Source organism: Rhincodon typus, chromosome 17, assembly GCF_021869965.1.
Source record: "Rhincodon typus isolate 14 chromosome 17, sRhiTyp1.1, whole genome shotgun sequence".
Taxonomy (NCBI): domain Eukaryota; kingdom Metazoa; phylum Chordata; class Chondrichthyes; order Orectolobiformes; family Rhincodontidae; genus Rhincodon; species Rhincodon typus.
In genome coordinates this window covers 22,662,719-22,683,906 of record NC_063348.1, presented here as the reverse complement: position 1 = coordinate 22,683,906, position 21,188 = coordinate 22,662,719, and the positions used below count along the sequence as shown (strand labels likewise).

General features: G+C 37.5%; 1 protein-coding gene across 1 annotated transcript in view; it reads left to right on the top strand.

The window, feature by feature from the left end:
* Nucleotides 1-21,188, top strand: part of otog (otogelin) — a 220,029-nt gene that overhangs the window by 159,620 nt on the left and 39,221 nt on the right. Inside the window, exons 32-36 of the mRNA XM_048607318.1 lie at nt 173-290; nt 7,096-7,175; nt 10,169-12,399; nt 14,286-14,463; nt 19,397-19,542. Of these exons, the coding sequence (XP_048463275.1) occupies nt 173-290; nt 7,096-7,175; nt 10,169-12,399; nt 14,286-14,463; nt 19,397-19,542 (2,753 nt within the window). The remainder of the gene's footprint in view (nt 1-172; nt 291-7,095; nt 7,176-10,168; nt 12,400-14,285; nt 14,464-19,396; nt 19,543-21,188) is intronic.

Genomic DNA, 21,188 nt, shown 5'->3' with positions numbered 1-21,188 from the left:
TTTTTAAAAAAAATATTACACCAGAATTTGAGCATGAACCTTCACAAGTGTTGGGCAAGCAATGTATACTAGATTTTTATTTACAGATTATTGATGCAGGTATTTTATATATAATAATTGTACATCATTATAACCCCTGAATGAAATATTAATTTATTTGTGCATTAAACAGATGCAAAGATATTGTCTCCAGCTCATTCTACCTGTCAGTGGCAATATGAGATGTGCACCAACTCATGCACCAGAACCTGTAAAGATCCCACAGGCAACCTTTGTCGAACTCTACCAAGGTATGTGCAGTATGGAAATATATGAATAGGTTGTAAATGCCTGGAACCCTCCAGGCTGCTAAAGAATGGATGTGAAATATTTCAGTAACAAATTAAAGCAATTTAGAAGATTGAAAATTATGATCTTGATTTCTCAAACAAGTTTTTCTATCTTAGGAAGTAGAACTGAGCATACTGTGTCAAAGACTCTACCATGCCTTTGTGCCATGATGTAAGAGGTGCAAGTGTCTGTAAACCGCTGCACAGTAAGATCCTGTGAAATTCTCTTTCCTCAGGCACAGAGAGGGTAGAAATTTCCCCTTGTGGCATAGACAACTACCGATCACTCCTCTTTAGTTGCCAAATGAAGTGCAAGAAAACATTGTCCATGGATTGCTCTGAAGGCTAGGTCTAGGTCCGAAACGTCAGCCTTCCTGCTCCTCTGATGCTGCTTGGCCTGCTGTGTTCATCCAGCTCTACACCTTGTCTTTGCAAACATGTTCTCTCAGTTTGAAATGCCATGTCAGTTTGTCATAACTGCATGTTGTACATTTACAAGGAAAATGATTATTCACACAAGAATGGGAATCTAGTACCAGAGAGATCAAATATCTCATTGTGCAGACTTTTTCATATTGAACAAAATACCACTTCGTAGATGCGTGGCTACTTTGAAATGGTCACCTTTGTCACACAGGTTTGCATGCGATATGCAAGATAAAAGTTCTGTTGCCTGAGTTGTAAATTCACAATTTACTTGCATCTTTATTTTTGAACTTTAGTAAGTATTTAAATTAATTTTGTTGAAAGCCTTTCTTCATCTTTATAGTGCAAAACCATATTATGTGAAAATGCAAGGAAACAATAGTACAACTAGGCCAACTAGGAGCGAGTAGCACATGTGTTGAGAGACAATTTATATCCATGTGCAAAGTGCAACATTAACCCAACAACATACTCTTTTTGAATTGGAGTGACATTTAACCATCTGATATAATAACTGAAAAAATTCCACTTGCTATTTTTGAAGATATTCAGTAAAAATCCAGGCTTTCGAGATAATTTTACTTCAAAAACAGTAAGGAAACGAGTTGACTGAAAACAACAAATGCTGGAGATCTCAACAAGCCAGACAGCATCTGTGGAGAGAGAGCAGGCTAACATTGGCTTGCTGTCTCTCCATGGATGCTTATAAGTATCTGAAGGAAACAAGTTAATTTAACTGGTTAAGTTTAATCATTACAAAATGCACCTGCACTTATTTTTAATCTAGGAATTTATAAATACAGCTTACTGAGAGAACAAGGGTATTTTGTTGCATAAATACAATTTAAATGATTGTTGTTTGATCAACTGAACCATGGCAAAGTATTTACATCTTTTCCATTTTCAGTCTTAAATGTGATCATGTGACTGAAATTAATGATACAGGAGCTTAAATCTTGTGAAGAGCATGCGTTTATCATCCTTTTTTTTCAAAATGAAACAGGTGATGACACAGATAACAAAGTGTGGAGCTTTTGGCTAACAGATTTACTTGCTGAATTTTTGAATTTTTATTGTCATGCGCTGTTTGTGGACTGCTGCAAAACTGGCAGATATGACAGTGCTATTGTTGCATTACCAGTAAGTGATAATATTCATGAATGAGCTCATATGTCTCAGTATCCCCCCACCACACACACACACAACCCCCAACATCCTGCCCACCCTCCACATCGGGCCATCTCCAATTCAGTGGCAATTTCAAGAATATTTATTATACAACTGAGTATAATTTAACTATCTCATTCTGGTGAGCTTAGTGCAGATATGATGCGGTGGCAGCTTCAAGATATGATATGTTTTCCTCAAATTATTGTTTATAAAAAAAAAAACAGACTTGGACAAAAATAATAGTAACAGTATTGGCAAAAATCTGTAGCTCGGGCTGTGGATGAGATTGTTGACTTGCTCGCCGAGCTGGCTTGTTTTTGTTCAGACGATGTCACCTAGCTGGTGACGCAACATCAGTGGAGCCTCTGATGAAGCCATGTTATTCTACTCGGCTTGGAATTTATACTGTCCGGTCTATTATGGTGAGTACTGTCATTTCCGGTTTTGTTCTGTATGGGTTTGTATATGGGGTCCAATTCTATATGTTTGTTGATTAATGTTTAAGTTTAATGATCAAGTTTATCTGGGACAAAGCAACCATAGTAGCCCAAGCCAAACATAGGCACACATGGGAATTGCTAGAGGCATGGTTCTCAACTCAATGCAATCAACAAACATATAGAATTGGACCTCATATACAAACTCATACAGATCAAAACCGGAAATGACAGTACTCACCATAACAGACTGGACAGTATAAATTCCAAGTGGAGTAGAATAACATCGCTTCATCGGAGGCTCCACTGGTGATGTCACCTAGCATGGTGACGAAACATCTGAACAAAAATAAGCCAGCTCGACGAGCAAGTCAACAATCTCAACAATAGTAACAATTTAATATTGAAGGGTTGAAAGTTTGCTGTTAGTTTTTGAAACTTTGGGCAAATAGTCGTTGAATGGATCCAACATAAATGGTGCAAATAAGTTAAACAGATTTCGTTTTCACCCCGAACATGCAACAAATCAACTGAATACATGGTGATTTAAGAGTCTTTAATTTAAATCTTGGTTGTAAGCTTTTAGTAAAATTGCTAAACTCTCAGCACAACTTAATCGTAGGTGTAATGTACAATCATATTATATCAAATTATGAAATGCACTCACCCGAAAATCTGCATCCTGAATTATCTTTTTTTCTCCATCAACACCTCTGCAAACTTAAAACTACTTCATTTCCAGATTTTTTTTCTTTGCACAGCTGTATAAATTTCCTGCATTCTGCTATAATATTTATCCCACCATGATATTGTTCAATAAACACCACGAAATAATATTTATGCTTTTTTCGTGAAAAAAATCCATCAACAATAATCTCTATGTGAGGTCCATTCTTCAATTTTTTTGAAAAAAATGAAACACAAATCCTTAGGCATGTCATGTATGCATGTGCTATGTCTAAGAATTTAAAATCAGTTTATTCGTTTAGAGTATCAGATCCAAGGCTCACATCCATCTGTGCACATTCACAACATTTCATTCTCATATCGCTATTTCTTTGGCTATTTTAAGCTCTCTTTGAATAATGTCGGCTTTTGACAACTGAGTGACCATTTCAGCTTTTAATATCGTCAACATGTCTCCTGTTATACGTCTGCAATAAATATTCCCAACTTCTAGAAAATAAGTTGGAATGAATAGACAAAATGTACATCGCAATATTTTTGAACTTGCACAATTTTTAATTGCTAGGATTATAGTCAAAATAGAATTTCTCCCCCATCCATCTATTTTCCTCCCCCATCTTGACTTGAGCAAGCATTTAGTTACTAAGTGTCTGCAGTTTCCAGCACAATTAAGTTGCTGACTATACATTTACATGTCTTGAATATGAGTTTCCACGGTCAGTATTGGCTCAGTATTTGACCATGAAGAGAAGCACAGATAAACCCTTTCTGTCCTAACCCAATATCCATACATAATATATGTACTTTCCATCCGTTGTTACACGATGTTGATCAGGAGTGTTAATTTTGGGTATTTTAGCTCAGTATTGCTCTGGTAAGATGAGGTGTGCAGATTTTGTTGCTGAACTGGCTGAATAAGCATTCGTATATTGGGACTGAACACACAATTTTTTTACTCATTTTTGTTATTTATATAATCATGCAAATTATGCATACTTGCACACAGTTGTACTTTATTAATACTTCTAACAACTTCAAAGGTAATATTTATATACAAGTGAATTCTTGTATTGCCTGAGAATGCCACATTCAATACCACCTTGCAGAACTGGTTTCTAAATTTATAGAGGTAAAGCCCAGTGTCTAAAACCAGTAGATTAGCCAGCTGCACAGTCTTAAGCCCCACTATTAGATATCTGAAAAGCTATATACATATAAGAAAATATGGCATATTATTAAATAAAAGTCACACAGCACTAGATAGCCTCCTAAATAGGACTACAATTGTCACTGCACTGGAGACAAGATATTGAAACGTGTTTATCAGCGTGGCACAGGTGGTTCCCAAAGGCTGATTTATATTTATAAAAATAACCATGTATTTAACATTTTTTTTGGATGCGGAGTGTAAATGTTTATCTTCATCACCTAAGTAGAGGAATCCAAGTAGTTTTATATAAATCATTAGGACAAATGATTCAGATCTCCCTTGCCAACCTTGTATCTACTTTCTCTTCTCCTGTCGGCACGGACTCCTTGTAAAGCTACAGTTCAGTGCAATTCACCACATTTCAGCACCTTATCTAAGTTTCCAGAGTCCCCGAGGAGCTGGAGGACTGGCAAGTAAGTAAAATCAGGGGTGTTCAAGAGATCAGAATTAGAAACATCCACAGTAAGTGATGAATGTTGAAGCTGTACCATGGTATTTCTGTTTTTTTTTTCAATTCTGGGCCACATAGGATTAAAATGGTTTTAGTGCTGCACAAACACTTAAAATGTATTTCCCATTCCTTGTAATGCACCCTTTAATTTTTTCTAAACTGTTATAGGTTACGTTGTACTTGAGATTCTCGTGTGTTACTCTACACCAAAAAACTGTAATATCCCATGAAGAGTTAAACTGAAATAACAATAAAAAGTTTGTCATAATTTGAACTGCAAATTTTTACATAGAGGGGAGTACTTTCTGTTTCTAAACAAAGGTGGGAATAAAACATGTATGCTATCTATATGATGAAAGGATGAGGAAATCACAAGAATTGCAACCTGACAGAGGCTATTCTGCATATTGTTCCTTTGGAAAGCTGGCACTGGTTCGAATCACGACTACTGCCGTCTTTTCCCCATATACCTGCATGTTCTTCCTTTTCAGATAACAATTCATGCTTGAATGCCTCAATTCAGCCTGCCTTCACCATATTCTTAGGCAGCGCATTTCAGATCCTAATCACTCACTGTAACAAAAATTCTGTAAGTTTCCTTTGCTTTTTTTTAAAAAACCAGTCACCATAAATCTTTGCCGCCTTGTTTTCAATCCTTCCACCAAGAGGAACAACTTATCTTTTCCTTATCTACTCTGTCTGAACTCCGAGATTGTGAATAACACTAGCAGTTTTTACTCAAATGTCTGTTCAAGTAAAACAGTCCTAAGTTCTCCAGTCCCTCTATATAACTGAAGTTTCTCATCTTTGAACCATTCTAGTAAACCTCTTCTGTACTCTGTCTAATCCTTACACACCTTTCCTAAAGTGTGGCACCAGAACTTGATGCAGTACTCCAGTTGAGGCCAAACCTGCATATTGTACAAGTTTAAGAAGCCCTTTTTCATTAATGCTCCATGCTGATATTAAATGAGCTGGACTTACTGTATGCTTTATTAACTGCGCGCTCTCTCTCAAGCTGTCCTGTACCTTCAATGATTTGTGCATATTCTTACCTGGCACTTTCTGCCCTTGCACTTCCTTTACATTTACACCCTTTGATTTATATTGTCTATCTGCAATTTTCCAAAATGAACCATTTCACACTTCTCTATATTGAATTCCATCTGCCAGTAATCCATCTATTCTGCCGACCTGTCTGTGTCCTCTTGATGTTCTGCACTATTCTTGCCACAGTATATTGCTTCCAAGGTTTGTATTTTCTGCAGATTTTGAAATTGAATTGTGCCCCAATGTCTATGTCATTAATATTTGTTACAAAAAGGACCCAAGAGCCAACTATTTGAAAACTTGACTCATAGCCTTCCTCCAATCTGAAAAAAATATTCATTAACCAGTACAGAGATAGTAAGAGCTGCCGATGCTGGAGCTTGAGTTAACACAGTGTGTTCGGAAAATTTTCTGAAGAAGCGTCCTGACCCGAAATGTCAATTTTCCTACTTCTCCGATGCTGCCTGGCCTGCTGTGCTCCTCCAGCTCCACACAGTGTTATCTTCATTAACCAGTACGCCTTGTTTCCTGACACTCAGATAATTTCATATTTGTGTTGCAACCTTCTCTTTTTATCCTATGAGCATTAGGATCAGGGAATGTTCAGGAAACAAAGGTTTGATTTTTTTTTCATTTCCTTGGAGGATAGAACAAAATCTTTTTAAAGATATACATTGTTCATGAGATGGGAGCTTGCTAGCAAGGCAATAATTTATATCCCATCCTGAATTTCTGGTAAGAATGTGACGATAAGCTGCTGCCCTTAACTGCTATAGCCCAGGTGATGTAGGTATACCCACAGTGCTGTGGAAGAGGATGTTGACCCAGTGACAATGAAAGATGACAATATAGTTCCAGGTCAGGATGGTGTGTGACTTGGAGGGCAACATGGTGATGGTGTTCCCTTGTATCTGCTGTCCCTGCTACATGGTAGAGATTAGGGAAAGAAGGTAACTTGCATCAAAAATGAAACAGATTTTGGGGTCCCAACTGATGATAATTTGGAGATTTTACAACAGTGTTCTGTAGCAATGAGCAAGGCAAGTCAGATTTTCAGAAATAGAAGGCCGAGCTTGAATCTAAATTTCAAAAGGATCATGCCACTTTATGAATGATCTGTACAGCCATTTAAAGCATTTTGATAAAATGTTGGTTAAAGGACAGGACACAGTGATTACTGAGTGTTTTGGACTGTGAGCCCAGATAAATGGTCTCCCTTAGGTGTATGCTTCAGGCCCCTGTTCTGCTCAATATTTCTAAATAATTTGTGTTTGAGTATATTGTAAATACCTAATACTTAAAGAGTACTGAATAATCCAATTTTGTTTTCTTAAGTGTGGAAGGTTGTGTACCTCACTGTCCGCTCAATATGGTGTTTGATGAAGATACACAGAGATGCGTGTATCCAGAGGATTGTAAGTGGCTATTTTATCTTTGTTTTCCTGCACATAACGGAGGTTGAAATGTGCCAAAAAAAAATTCCTGACAAAATACAAAGTAATGTAGATATTAGAAAGCTGAAACAAAATATAAGAGAATGGTGGAATTACACAAGATGGTCAGTCAATGAGAACAGATAAGTTTTACATTTTCAGGCACACTCCTGCAGAAATCTAGAGTTGAATTGGTTGTCTTCCCACAAATCTTTGTCCTGTTTTTCCGTTTCTATATGTGTTTATAAGTTAGTCTGCAACTTGGAGTGAAATCAAGCCTTGATTGAAAAGATTGAATGAAAGACACCTGACTGAAACTATGATAGCCCCATGTGAAGTGACCCTGGGCAAACTTAATCTGCTTTCTAAAGCAAATATTTAGGTATGCAACATAGAACTCCCTCACTCTTTAAATCAGAAATCTTATACAAAAGATGTAAGTATATGATACATGTGAAGTGGAACTGAGGTATTTTGGTTTGGGATTTAATAGTGGGACAGATTTAATCCGCTCTCAACCAATCTGTTTTTGAGATTCAAGTACTTAATGCCGATATGGAGTGCTTGAAACAAGGTACAAGCACACAGATACGACATTAAATGTAATTGGGTGATACCCATAGCTATTGTTGTGTATTAGTTAACATATCTGACAGTGCTATTAAATGAACAACTTGTTTATAAAAGAATCAAGTTCATTGTATGTTTGGATACTTCAACATAATAAAGAAAACAAGGAATGAATTTTTTTTTAAGATACAAGGCTATGCAGACTTTAAAGTTTGAGGGTTAACTCCTGATTTCTGTTTAAACAGATGATGCCAGTCAGTTTCAGCAGAATGTGCAACAGTTAACATTTGGGACTTTCGGTGTTGTATAGGTGAATTTATCTAACAATCTGATCTGATCAGTATCAATTAGCAGCTACTGGAAGTGTACATACAAGGGCAAAATGGGCTAGGCTTTATATTTCTCTCAAATAAAGAGTTTGCAGACATTCCTTATCTAGACTGTCTTTTGGATAATAGTCACTGAGCAAGATATATAAAACTCCTGAATTTGGGTTTATAAATATGTAACACCCAATTAGAGCTCACTAAACAGAACTTACATAATTTTTGAGGTTGTTCTGTCCCTGTGCATATATATATATAACTGTGCTTGAATCAGAATTTAAAATATCTGCCTAATTCATCAGCTGAAAGTGTGTTGAGCTCTCAATACAATGAGTAGTATTGAGGATGAATTTGTTGGCATAAATGCATGCTGAATCTCGAATGTGAGCCCGATAGGACTCTGCACAAATTTGTCAGTGCAAATTCCATCCCTGAAAGTAAGCATACAGATGCAGCAGGCAATAAAGAAGGCAAACTTAATATTGATCTTCATAGCGAGAGGATTCGAGTACAAAAACAAAGGTGTCCTGCTGTAATTATACAGGCTGTTGGTGCGGCCACAACTGGAATATCATGCGCAGTTTTGGTTTCCTTATCTGAGGAAGGGTACTTGTGCTAGAGAGGAAATGCAGTGAATGTTTACCAGACTGATTCCTGGGATGGCAAGGACTGATGTATAAAGAAAGATTGAGTCAATTAGGATTGTATTATAGAGTCTTAGTGTCACACAGCATGGAAACAGATATTTTGGTCCAACTCGTCTACGCCAACAATGTTCCCAAACTAAACTAGTCCCACTTGTCTGCGTTTGGCCCATATCCCTCCAAACTTTACCTATTTATGAACTTATTCAAATGTCTTTTAAATGTTGTAACTGTACCTGCGTTCATCACTTCCACTGGCAGTTCATTCCACATAATAATCACTCTGTGAAGGGGGTGTCTCCTAGAAACCTATAAAATTCTAACAGGATTAGACAGGTTAGATGCAAGAAGGATGTTCCCGATGGTGGGGGAGTCTAGATCCAGATGTCATGGTTTAAGGATTATGGGTAAACCTCTTAATACTGAGATGAGGAGAAATTTCTCCAGTCAGATAAATCAGTGAGCCTGTGGAATTCACTACCAGAGAAAGCAGTTGAGGCTAAAACATTGTATTTTCAAGAAGAAGGTGTATATAGCTCTTGTTGCTAAAGAGATCAAGGGATATGTGGAGAGAATGGGATTAAGATATTGAGCTCGATGATCAGCCATGCTCATAATGAATGGCGGAGAAGGCTCAACAGGTCAAATGGCTCACTCTTGTTCCTATCTTCTATGTTTCTATGGAATCCACACATGCACAGATGCAACGATGTAATGTTTTGTTTACCTATTTTAAGCTATAGTCCACTTTTCATGCAGTACCTTGCACGTGTAGAAGAAATTTTAACGAGTGTAATTTAGTCAATGGAAATCAAAAATACATTTACTCATTCATCAATAACTTCCCCAAATGACTATTTTGAATAGTGGAATTACGTTAGGAAAACAAAGATATGATATGTTTCTAGTTTTATTCTATACTGTAGTGAAAACAAACATTTTTATTTATGTATTTTTGGTCATTTACTTAATGGTTTATATATTTTATGTATTGTATGCAAGGTAAAATTCAATTGCAAGTTAATGGTTCTACCAGAAGATACAATACAATGAGGAGTTGAATGAGGCTTAGGCCAATGTTTTCCACATTGCTCACAATCTTCCCTGGGTCTTGATCTTCCCTGGCCCAATCTCACAGGATAGATGTTTCCTGCCCACTCTAGGATCCCCAAACTTGCACTTTTAAAATTCAATCGGATATCCTAATATCCGATTAAGTTCCAGCAGAACAAAACTTCATCCAAACTAGAAAACAAAAAAAAAAGAGTCAAATTACAATTAGAATTTCTAAGGCAAGAACCACTTTGTTGAATAGTAGAAAATTAGTGCAAACTCCAAACGTATATACAGTAAATGTATCTAACTTCTCATTGCTTAAGCTATGTTAAAATTGTAGTAGTCAGGAGCTAATATATACTTACTCTTTCTTTCTTAGGTATTAGACCAGCAGTTTATATTCGGCTGCCTAAACCCACAAGCTCACTGGCATCACCCGGAATATCCACTCCTGCAGCCTTTAATGTTTCAGTCCAAAAATTGACAACACCTACCTTAAGCCAGTATACAGGTTCTCTAATGGCAATGAGGACTGCAAAGACCACTGCTTCCACTCCAACAGTAGAAACTCCTATAGTGACCCATCTGTCACAAGTTCCAATATTGACAACTACAAGCACTTCTCCAAGTCCATCACTGATAGGAACAACCACCTTTGTGCAAAAGATAACCTCTGGAATGCCACCTGCTACAGAACAAACCTCGGTGTCTAATTTCACAAAAAGTACAACATCACCCACTTATGCATTCCCAGTTTCTTCAACAAGAGGAATCACCACCACGACAACAGCTTTGCCTGAAAGGTCAACAATAAAAAAAACCACAACTACAACTGAATTACCAGCAAAATTGCATTTCCTATCCACATCAATTGAAACAAAGCCTACTACTACAGGAATATTATTGTCAACAGCATCTGAAACTGGAACAAAATGGATGACTACAGTTAAGACAATTTCTGCTAAAACAGAACAGCTACCAGGGAAGACTTCCTCTTCCACAACTGCAGTATCTCCTTCAATAGAAACAAAATCAATGACACAAAAAACATTTCTACTTCCAATTTCAAAAGTGACCACAGCATATTCTACTTCAAAAGAAATACAACCCACTATGCTTCCTCCCTTCACCAAGTTAACAACAAAAACCACAAGTTCTAGTTACCCAGTCTCTACAATGTATCCCTTCTCTGCTGGAACATTGTCCTTGTCAACTGAAAAGAGCAAATCATCAACTGCAGGAGTCTTTAGAACGTCGGCAGCAACAGTGCACCCAGCACCTGAAAAATCTACAACATCTTCTCCAATATTAGTTCCAATAACAGAAAGAAAGGAAACAATCACAAGAACTACCACTGAACCCCTTTCAACAGAGAGGACCACAACATTCTCACTGAGTTCAAGAACGCAACCAACAACAATTCTATCCATGGCCTATCCAGCTTTAACTACTTTATTTACAACCTCCAAACAAGCTACCCCAACATCCACTGCTAAGGTTTCTTTAACATCGTCTACCACATTGTACTCAGAAATACCTGCCAAAGCATCAACATCTGTAACATATCCATCTACAACTAAAACAAGCACAGCATTTTCTGGTCACTCATTTCAATCATTATCTACAAAAGGATCGGAAACTAGTTCAACTGTGAAAATATTCAAACCTGTTTCAACTCCACAGAGCATGGTATTGACCTCCAGTCCAACAACAGAACCACATATAACAAGTAAATCAACTTCCCTACAACCAACAACTACACACAAACCCACTTTCAGTCCTTCCCCAGCTGATCAAAGCACTGCTCCAGTGGATACTTCATCTGTTCAATTAACTACATCTCCAACTACAATAGTTCCAACCTCTGTAAGAGTATCCCCCATTTCTATCTCAACATCTAAAACAACCATTGCACCCACAGGAACTCAACTTGGGACAACTACAGTTTTACCAACATTGTTTATAACAAATGCAACCTCAGAAACGCCCCAAGCAAAAACTGTCTCAGAGCTCACATCCACAACCATTTCACATGTAAAAAATGCAACGACATATGCTACATCACTTTTAACAACATCAGCTGCAGGTACTTCTGTTCGCAGTCCTGCTGAAAAGACAATATCTGCAGCAATGAAAGCAGTCGTAACTAGACCCACAGCCCATCTGTCTAAAGCACCACTAACAACAGAAACATCAGTGGCTACAGCAAATGAAACATCTATTACAGGATTAGTTGTTACAACATCAGAAGGAGTTACTAGGGCAACAAAAGCTTTTACTCCGACAGCAACTCCTATTGAAACTATAGGTGTCACAGGAAAAGCAGTATCACCTCAGCAGCTTACAGGTACCACAATACCTGCATCTGCCTATTTAAATAGAACTGTTACCACTGAAAAAAAAATCTCAGTCAAAGCCGCTTCTTCAACAACCCAACCTTCAAGTACTACTACCACAGAATCAGTTCCGTATACATTACATACTTTACCTAATGACACTTTATCTCCAATTATTGTTCCTCATACATCGGAGTCTATAGCAGGCTCAACCATGTTCTCTGCAAGTGCTTACACAACAGCTTTGACCATCCCACCAACCAGCCAATGTGTGGTAAGTAAAAGAACACAGAATATTAATTATCAGCAATTACCGGGTTGACTACAAGGATATGTTTGACGCACTGTGCTCTGGAGACAAAGCAAAACAAGCTCTTCACTTATTGCAGTCTCTGCTTGTCAAAGGTTTCCTGGATTGCAGAGATAATCCCTGGTTTCATTTCTGCACTTGTGATCCCTTCCCATGTTTCGTATTTCCAACGAATGTGAGGACACAATGTCCTCTTGATTACTACGTCTGCCTACTTTCACCTCCATATTAATGCTTGTTCCACTCCTGACATGACCTATTTGCTGCCAAAACCCATTTCCATGCCATTGTCACCTCCAAACATGACAGTCCTAATCCAGTCTTTTGGGGGCTTCCACTTCACCATACTCTATAAACCTGACCCTAGAGCCCATTCACCTTCTATAAGTGTTGCTGCCAGTATCCTAATTGTCACCATTGCCCCATGACCTTTATTGGCTTACAGTTTAGCAATACCTAAATGGAAAAAAAAATTAAATCCTTGTGTTCAAGTTTTGCCATGGCCTCCCACTTTCTCCTCCTCCACTACCACCACCATCACCACCAACCTCAACCCCATACCCAATTCAAGACTTTGGCTTCAAAACCTCTAAGCATTCTGTGCTTTGCCCATACTGGCCTTACAACATTTCCTATTTTCACATGTCTACCTTTTGTCTCTGTCCCTTTGACTGACTGGGCCTTAAGCCCTGGAATTCCGAGTCTCTTTCCTTCTTTAAGTCATCCCCTAAAACCTACCTCTTACATCTGTTGGATGTTAAATTTTGTTTGACATTATTTCTGTGAAACAGTCTGAGACGCTTTACAAACTAAAATCCATATACTATATGACCTTCCCACCATCTTACGGTCAGAAGTAGAGCAGTTCACTGAAGATTTCATAATGTTAAGCACAATTGAAACTCTTCAAATATTGAATCAGCCCAGGCCCATTTGTAGCATAACCTGGTCAACATCCAAGCTTGGGCTGATAAGTGGCATATAATTTTTACGTTACAAGAAGTTTGTTGCTTTGATGTAAACAACTGCCATATTATTGTTCAAATAGAGTGTTCATGTTGCTGTTCACCATTGTTGCACATTGGTATAATAGATGATAAAGTGATGAGAGGGGTTAGTGTGAGTTGGTTTCCTTCCAAAAGAAGTCAGTTGCAAACCAATTGGCCTTAGAAAAGGCTCCTCCACAGCGATATTATTGTCTGGGTTGCCATGACAACCAAAAGGCTGTATTTCCACCCAATGGGAGGAGGTCCCACCCCCAAAGAGTTGCTGGCCAATCAGATTCACAGAACAGTGTATTGGACACTTCAGGGAGCCCCAAAAAGGATCCTAAAGACAAGTAAATCAGGCTTTCTTGTTGAGATTGTTGGCATCAGGCACCCAGGGCATGGGTATAAAAGGTGAAGGGGTGAGGCAGACTTTGGAAGCCAGATAGTGATGCACAAAGTGGGGATGAGGGGGTTACAATCTTAGAGTTTGATTGGCACAGGATACCCCCAAAGGAGGTACTTGCTCTATCGTCAACTTTGGTGAAAACAAATGGCCTGCTCACTCTCACCTGCCTTTCCAGCATCCAGTGTAATTTGTCAGTGCAGTTGGAATGAGGCTACTTAATTGGAGCTGAAGGCCTCACTAGGCCTAAAAGGTGTGCTGACTGTTGCCTTATTTGCCCACTGTGTTATGGTGGATAGTTTGGGGCTGGTGGGAAGGTGATGGGCTAATCTTGTGCACCCTTGCCTCAAACACATATGCCCGCCCACCCACCCACCGGAGGCAGCCATTAATATCCCCTCATAATTTTAGCCTTACCACAATGTAAATTAATCTTGCTCTTCTAAAATGCTTTACAGATTCCATTTCCTCAGGATCTCGATGAATGCATCAAACAAATATGTGTGGAAGGGCAAATAATGCAAATCAATAGATCACATCACTGTCCCTACATTGTGACTCCACCTAGCTGTGAGCTCCTCGGATTTGCTGTGCAGGTGAATGGTGACAAATGCTGCCCACAGTGGGAATGTCCATGTAAGAGATTTGGCTTTGTTCTTGTGCTTTAATCTTAAGATGGTTATTGTTTCATGTAGAATTATTCAGACTGATTTTGTTGGTGCAAAGCTATAGATTGTGGAAACATAGAAAATAGGAACAGGACTAGGCCATTTGGCTCTCCCATATGATCATCAAACTGTATCCTGTTCCTGCTTTCTCCCCACATCATTTGATCCCTTTAGCCCTAAGAACTGCATCTAATTCCTTCTTTAAAACACTCGATGTTTTGGCCTTCATTATCTTGTGGCAGAGAATTCCACTGGCTCATCATGCTCTTGCTCCTTGCCCCTGTCCTAAGTGGTCTAACCCTTATCTTTAGACTGTGACCTCGGTTCTGGACTCTCCAGTAATTGGGAATATCCTTCCTGCATTAACCCTGTCTACCCCTGTTAAAATGTTATATCTTTCTATGAGACTTCTGCTCATTCTCTGAACTCCGCTGAATATAGTGCTAACAAAGTCAGTTCATCAACAAAAGTTCATCACGTGAACTCAGTGGATGGGATCTATTTCAACATTGCATCATTGAGAATATACTGAAACACTGGAGACAACACAGTATGGAGCTGGAGGAACACAACAGGTCAGGCAGCATAAGAGGAGCAGCAAAGTTGACATTTCAGGTCGGGACCCTTCTTCAGAAATTATTGAAGAAGGGTCCCGACCGGGAACATCAACTTTCCTGCTCCTCGGATGCTGCCTGACCTGCTGTCTTCCTCCAGCTCCAAATGGTGTTGTCTCTGATCCCTGCATCTTGCTATCTCCTACTGAAACACTGGAGTTTTATTCAAAAAGTCGGTAACATTACAGCCAAGTCAATATTGTGAGACCTAAACCAGAAGAGAGACTTGCCAAATCACAACTTCAAATTTACTTACATTACTGATTTCAACTCCTCCTGTAAATCATCTTTAGTATTTACATCTGCAAATTGATGCCACAGTCGCATACTCATGTTTAATTTAAAAACAAACTTAATAGGGCAACAGAAAGACCTTGGAAGCTATTTTACTCAAGTCCTTATACTTTTACCTGAAAATGTTAAATTTCAGATTAGCTGATATATTTTGCGACTGAAGTATAAATTCTTGTTGAAGAATAAATGTTAATATCAGCATTTTTTCAATAGTTTGTTAATAAATAATATAATACCACTCAAATGGCAGTAACACTGGTCAATGAAGAATATTGTATTCTCAGATTTTGAACAATATGTTCAGCCATTGTTACATTAAAACATTTCATTTGAATTGTTAGTGTGGATCAGAATAAATTGTTGATTCTGTGTCAATGTATTTAATAAAGTGGGAAATAATTTTACTTGCTAAATATAAAGTTTTGTTTTAATATACTGATACAAAGTGCAGAACAGGTCATTTGTGAGCCTAAACTCCAGGGTAGGAAGATGAAGAGCAGTCTTTAATCTCATATTTTAAAAGCAAAAAATTTTTTTCAAACTTTTACACGACTATTTTACGCCAATTGAGCTGATAAATTAATTGCAAAAACAAAATAGGTGCAGACATAACCCATTTTCATTTACTACTTGAAATTTAAGCTGTCTTGATCAAAAGGTGAATGGTATTTATGTAATTTATTTACTTCACATCACTAAGAGAATATGCTTTTGTGAAGTTATACGCGTTATTTTGCTGTTGGTGCTTAAACATATTTCCAAAAACATGTTTTAATTGCAAACCAGCTAGGCAGACATGATGGAAGATATCAAGACAGATTGCAACGTGAATGCATCTGTTCTTACCGTTACCTTTAACAGGGATTTTTTGATGATTATTTAAAAAGGTACTGGTGCCTTAATGCAATCGGAGGCAGTTAGAGCGTTCAGTTATTGAAAGCTATTAATAAAAAGTAATAGAGGCGTTTGTGTATCTGTAAATAATCTGCCTTCAATTAAGCTTTATTGTGGCTGATCTCATTGTTGTAAATAACTTTGTACGGATAATATTCTCCTCCTGCAACAATTCTGTAAGAAAATTGCAACAAACATTTTTGACAATTATTGCCCCAACTGCATGTTAAATAGTTTTTAGATATTAGCTTTCATGTTGCCACAATTTTATGCTGTCCAGACATGAATGACTCCTTGAGCCACAATCAAACACTTCATTGTCTTAATAAAGGTTCTTTGAAGCTAATTATTTGGATGCTTTCCCCAGTTACAAAATGGAGAATTTCGTAAAGCTCAAGAAAACATATAACTTTGAGGACATCCAAGTTACATTTAAAAAGGTTAAAATTCACAAGTGATGTCAAATTAGACAAATAATAATAATGGGTGAAAGAGAATGAAAGAAGATGGCAGTACAAGCGGACTGTTTAAATATGACTAAAATACATATATTTCAATATAGTTATTATTTCAATGGTGAATGTACTCCTGAAATTTGAGTATTTTGTTAAGGCAATTTTTTAAACATTATACACAGCTGAGCTGAGTTCAGCGCTTTAGTCAGAGCGATAAAGCTTTCATATGTAAATAAAATATAGAAAATTGAATTATTATTGAAGTATATTTAAGAATAGTAAATTAAGTAAAATAGACAAGATAACGTATATGCTAATATATCTGAATGGTAAATGAAAGGGAATAATAATTCAAGTGGCTCAAATAGCCTGATAAATAGAAAATAGAGTCTTGACTCATTTGCCATTATTATTTCTTTAACCCCAAAATGTGTTATGTCATGAATTGTAAATAATGAAGGAAAAAGGGAAAATAGAGGCAATGTGCTTAATATATGTTAGATCAAATTCATCGCGTGAAAGAGTAATATAGTTAATCTATGCACTATGTAAGTTAATTGGCTTGCTTATTAAGAGGGCAGATGTAATCTACATTTAAGCTATTTAGTCAGTGGAGATCTCAGCAAACAGGTTTCCACAGAACATGAAATATTTATAATATTACAGCAGTGTAGATTTAAAAAAAACTTTTATGCAGCTTTCTTAACTACAGCTGTGGGACTTTGATAAATATTCATGAAGCAATCATTAAAATGTGCTGAAAAATGCATTCACTTAGGCTTAAGTTTGGGAAAATCCATTTGCCTTGTGTTATGAACTGTAAGGAGAAAGCAATTAAATAACAAGATCAACCATATTTTCCTGCTAATTTTCTATATCATACCCTCAACTAAAATCCAGAATTGTAATGAAAGCCTGAATTCTAAATTGCTTGATGTCTTTTGAAATAGAAAGTCTATTTGGAAACCCACCAAATTACTTGGCAAGATGTAAAATAAACAGAAACTATGCAGAGGCTGTCATAATTGTCTTGTAAAGAACACCTGTCTATAACAGGCCTCCCACTCAACATTAAATTGACGATTGACATTTAAACTTGTGTTAAACATTGCTCAATGAACAGAAATATCCCCATGTCCTTTCATAACAGATAATGAAATAAAATTTGAAATGGAGGTGGTTTTCCCACAACTCAGTGAAGAAAAGAAGCATAGTTCCAAAATTCCAAGCTGATACTCGAGCTTAAACTTCCCAATTTCCTGTCCGGGTGTCTCATCATATCTGGTTATTGGCAATGACTCAGAATGTTCACTCCTGCACAGAAGGCATATCACCCTGTGGGTTGCTCATCAGGTCAGCAGACTTGCAAAGGACAACCACCAGATGATCCCTGGCTCCCACACCATTTTGATGGTTGGAGCTAATTTTATCATAGGAAGGCTAGACACAATTTTACACCACTGACTGTTTCAGAGGATAGAGTGTGGAGTTGGCCTGATGCCCATTTAAAGTGAGCTTCCACCTTCTTAACTCAGAACTGTCTTTTAACTTATCAATTATTATAACCCGTTTTTGAATTGTGTTATCTCTTGCCATTCCTCTAAAATTTAGTTGCACTGCAACGAAATTCCACAACCGTAAAGGTGAGAATAATGTATTGCTTTTTCTTTATCTTAAGGGGATACATTGCCACAGCTTATCCCTACTCCTCAGCATTGCAAATGTTTCCCTCCTCCACTCCATGTGCTACGGCTTCAATTACAATAGAACAGCACACCAACTCTATTTCTGAACAGCCGCAAACTGTATTCTTATTTTATCCTGGGAACAAGTGAAACGTTGTTTTCTGCTAACTGCTTTTATAGCAGACCCATTTTCTTGCATATCACCATCTTCCCATCTTGTTCACAAATTGCTGCTTCTCGCTCTCATCATGCTCATTTTATGAAGTTGACTCTCAAAATTCACAAGCCTTTTCAAAAATCATATACTAGTTCATTTCCACACCTGCACAACACACTGGCTCACAGAGGAACCAAAGCAGCAAGTCTGAGACTCTGTACACATCCTCAACTAAAGCATCAATGTCTTGGCTCTAATCATCAACAACAGACAGATCTGAAATAGAACAGGGATAGCAAGTCCTACAACAATATTTTTGTTGCACTGCCACCTGAAAACAGAGTAAAAACCTGCCTCACAAATAAAAAGTGGCAGTGATGCTACTTTATGACAATAACTTTTTTTTTTAAATACCACGCAAGAGAACAATTAAACTGTTATTCAATAATGAAGAAAGTGCTTGTGTTATTGGATGCTGCGGTGGTTGAGATTTGAAGATTTGTGCGTATGTTATGTGTTTTTGCATTTTTAAAATATTTGCCATCTTTCCTGACCTACCTATGCTATTTAAAATGTGTATCGTTGATATTAAGTAGAAGTTTAAAAAGGTTTTGCTAACATTTTTGTAATTATGCTTGTACTGATTAAAGTCATTGTAAAAACATCATTATATGATTTGACTGTGATGTGAAAGTACTCTCACAGACTTGTTCGTTCCCTAAATAGCAATCATCCTCCTTTGAAGCTCAATTTACTGGGAACTAGGTTTTAATAACAGCATAAGCTTTTTTAATTTTTGTAGGTCGGTGTTCCATTCTCACTAATCTACACATAATTACTTTCGACGGAAGTGGCTTTGGCATTTCTGGAGCTGCTTCGTACATTATTGCTTCACTGGCAAATGAAACCATTATTGTAGGGATCAGCAAATGTCTCAGCAACCAGATGGTAAGTGTTCAAGATAATGTAAACCCCTGAGAATCCATGTTGCCTCACAGCATAAAATACAAGGTTGCCTGAATTTCTCCAGCTTTCTAATTCTTAAATATCCCTCATCTTTCAACACTACTACCTTACTTTTAATCAAATGTGCTTTGGAAGCCAACTTCAATTAAAGGAATTCCTTGGCGTCTATTTAAATAATTCAGTGCAGTGTTACTACACTGGTATTTGTTATAAGAAAAATAACATTGACGTGAATGTAATCCATTTGCCTTGGTATGAAGAAGTTCGCAGCTGGTTCACTTGAGCTCTGTAGCAAGTGTTTATAGGTTGTATATGATCTGCATAACTATTGGGAACATTGCAGATCAGATCTTTTTTGGCAGGTTTCCCCATTCTACTGCTGGTGCTGCCTCTTGCTGTTTGGATTGGAAGCAGTGGAAACCCTGCAATCAGTAGCTCAGGTGACTATTCTTTGTCAGTCAACCGAGACAGTGAGCAGTTTGTCAGCCCATTTCATTATGGTGGGCATTGGAACCAAGCCTGATCCTCTCCGCTCAGCTAGTGCCCACATGTTCTAACAAAGAAATTCTCAGATGATACTCATGAGTAGGAACCCTGGTCAAGTCCCTCCTCACCCCCTGAGGTCAATTGTAACACCCCTATTCTTCCATCAGTTTCAATGGAAAGTCAGAACACATGAAAGATCAAACATGTTAGCTTGTACGCAGTTAGCTTTGCTGTTGAGTAAAAGCTTATTCATATTGTTCTCATTGCATGTACTTATCATATTTATTTCCAGAAGATAAATCAGTTTCCTGTTTTGAAGTACGTAATGCACTATTAGTAATGTGTGTTGAATGAGCAAAAGTGATTAAGGGAATGGGATAACGTAGGGAAATCAAACTACTTTAGTACCTCTCTATCTATAGTTTAATCATTGAAGGAAAAGATGGTGCATTGCAATTGATGGTGATGTCTCCTGGCATAAGTATTTGCTTCTCAGATCTTTGGGAAAGAAATCAACCCATAGTTTAGTTTTGATGTTTCCTGCCACCATTCAGTTTGGATGGGTGTAATGTGCATTTCAAGTTTTGTATAATTTCACCTACTGGACTGCTAGAATGTGATGCATGTGCACAGCATATATAAACAAAGATTTGTACACTGAAATCAAATCAGAAATGAATAGTCTTCAGTCTAAATGCAAGCACTGATTTTCAACTTCCAATGGTAGAAACCTGTTGTTTGTGTTCAATTTTAATTGTTCATTCACAGATGGCCATACTTTCAACTACTGATAATCTAATGTTTGGAATTTCACTCCTTCTGGACTGTCCTTTAAGATGCTTCTTGAGATCACAGTTTTGGCTGCATGTTGCACTGTCAAAGATCTCTTTAAAACACTTTCTTTTTCAATAGTGCGTCCATGAAACAGATTAAAGCCATTTCTGGGCTGAATTTTACATTGGAACGATGCATTAAATGATGTCATGAACCCAACATCATCACACTAGTCTGCCATAAACACCAAGGTCAGCAGGCCACCTTCCCAATAAAAGACTATGAAAGATCTGTTTAACATGTGATTAAAGGGGTTTTCAAATCCAGAAGAACTGGGATAAAACATTATTCCTGCCACAGTGCAGTGG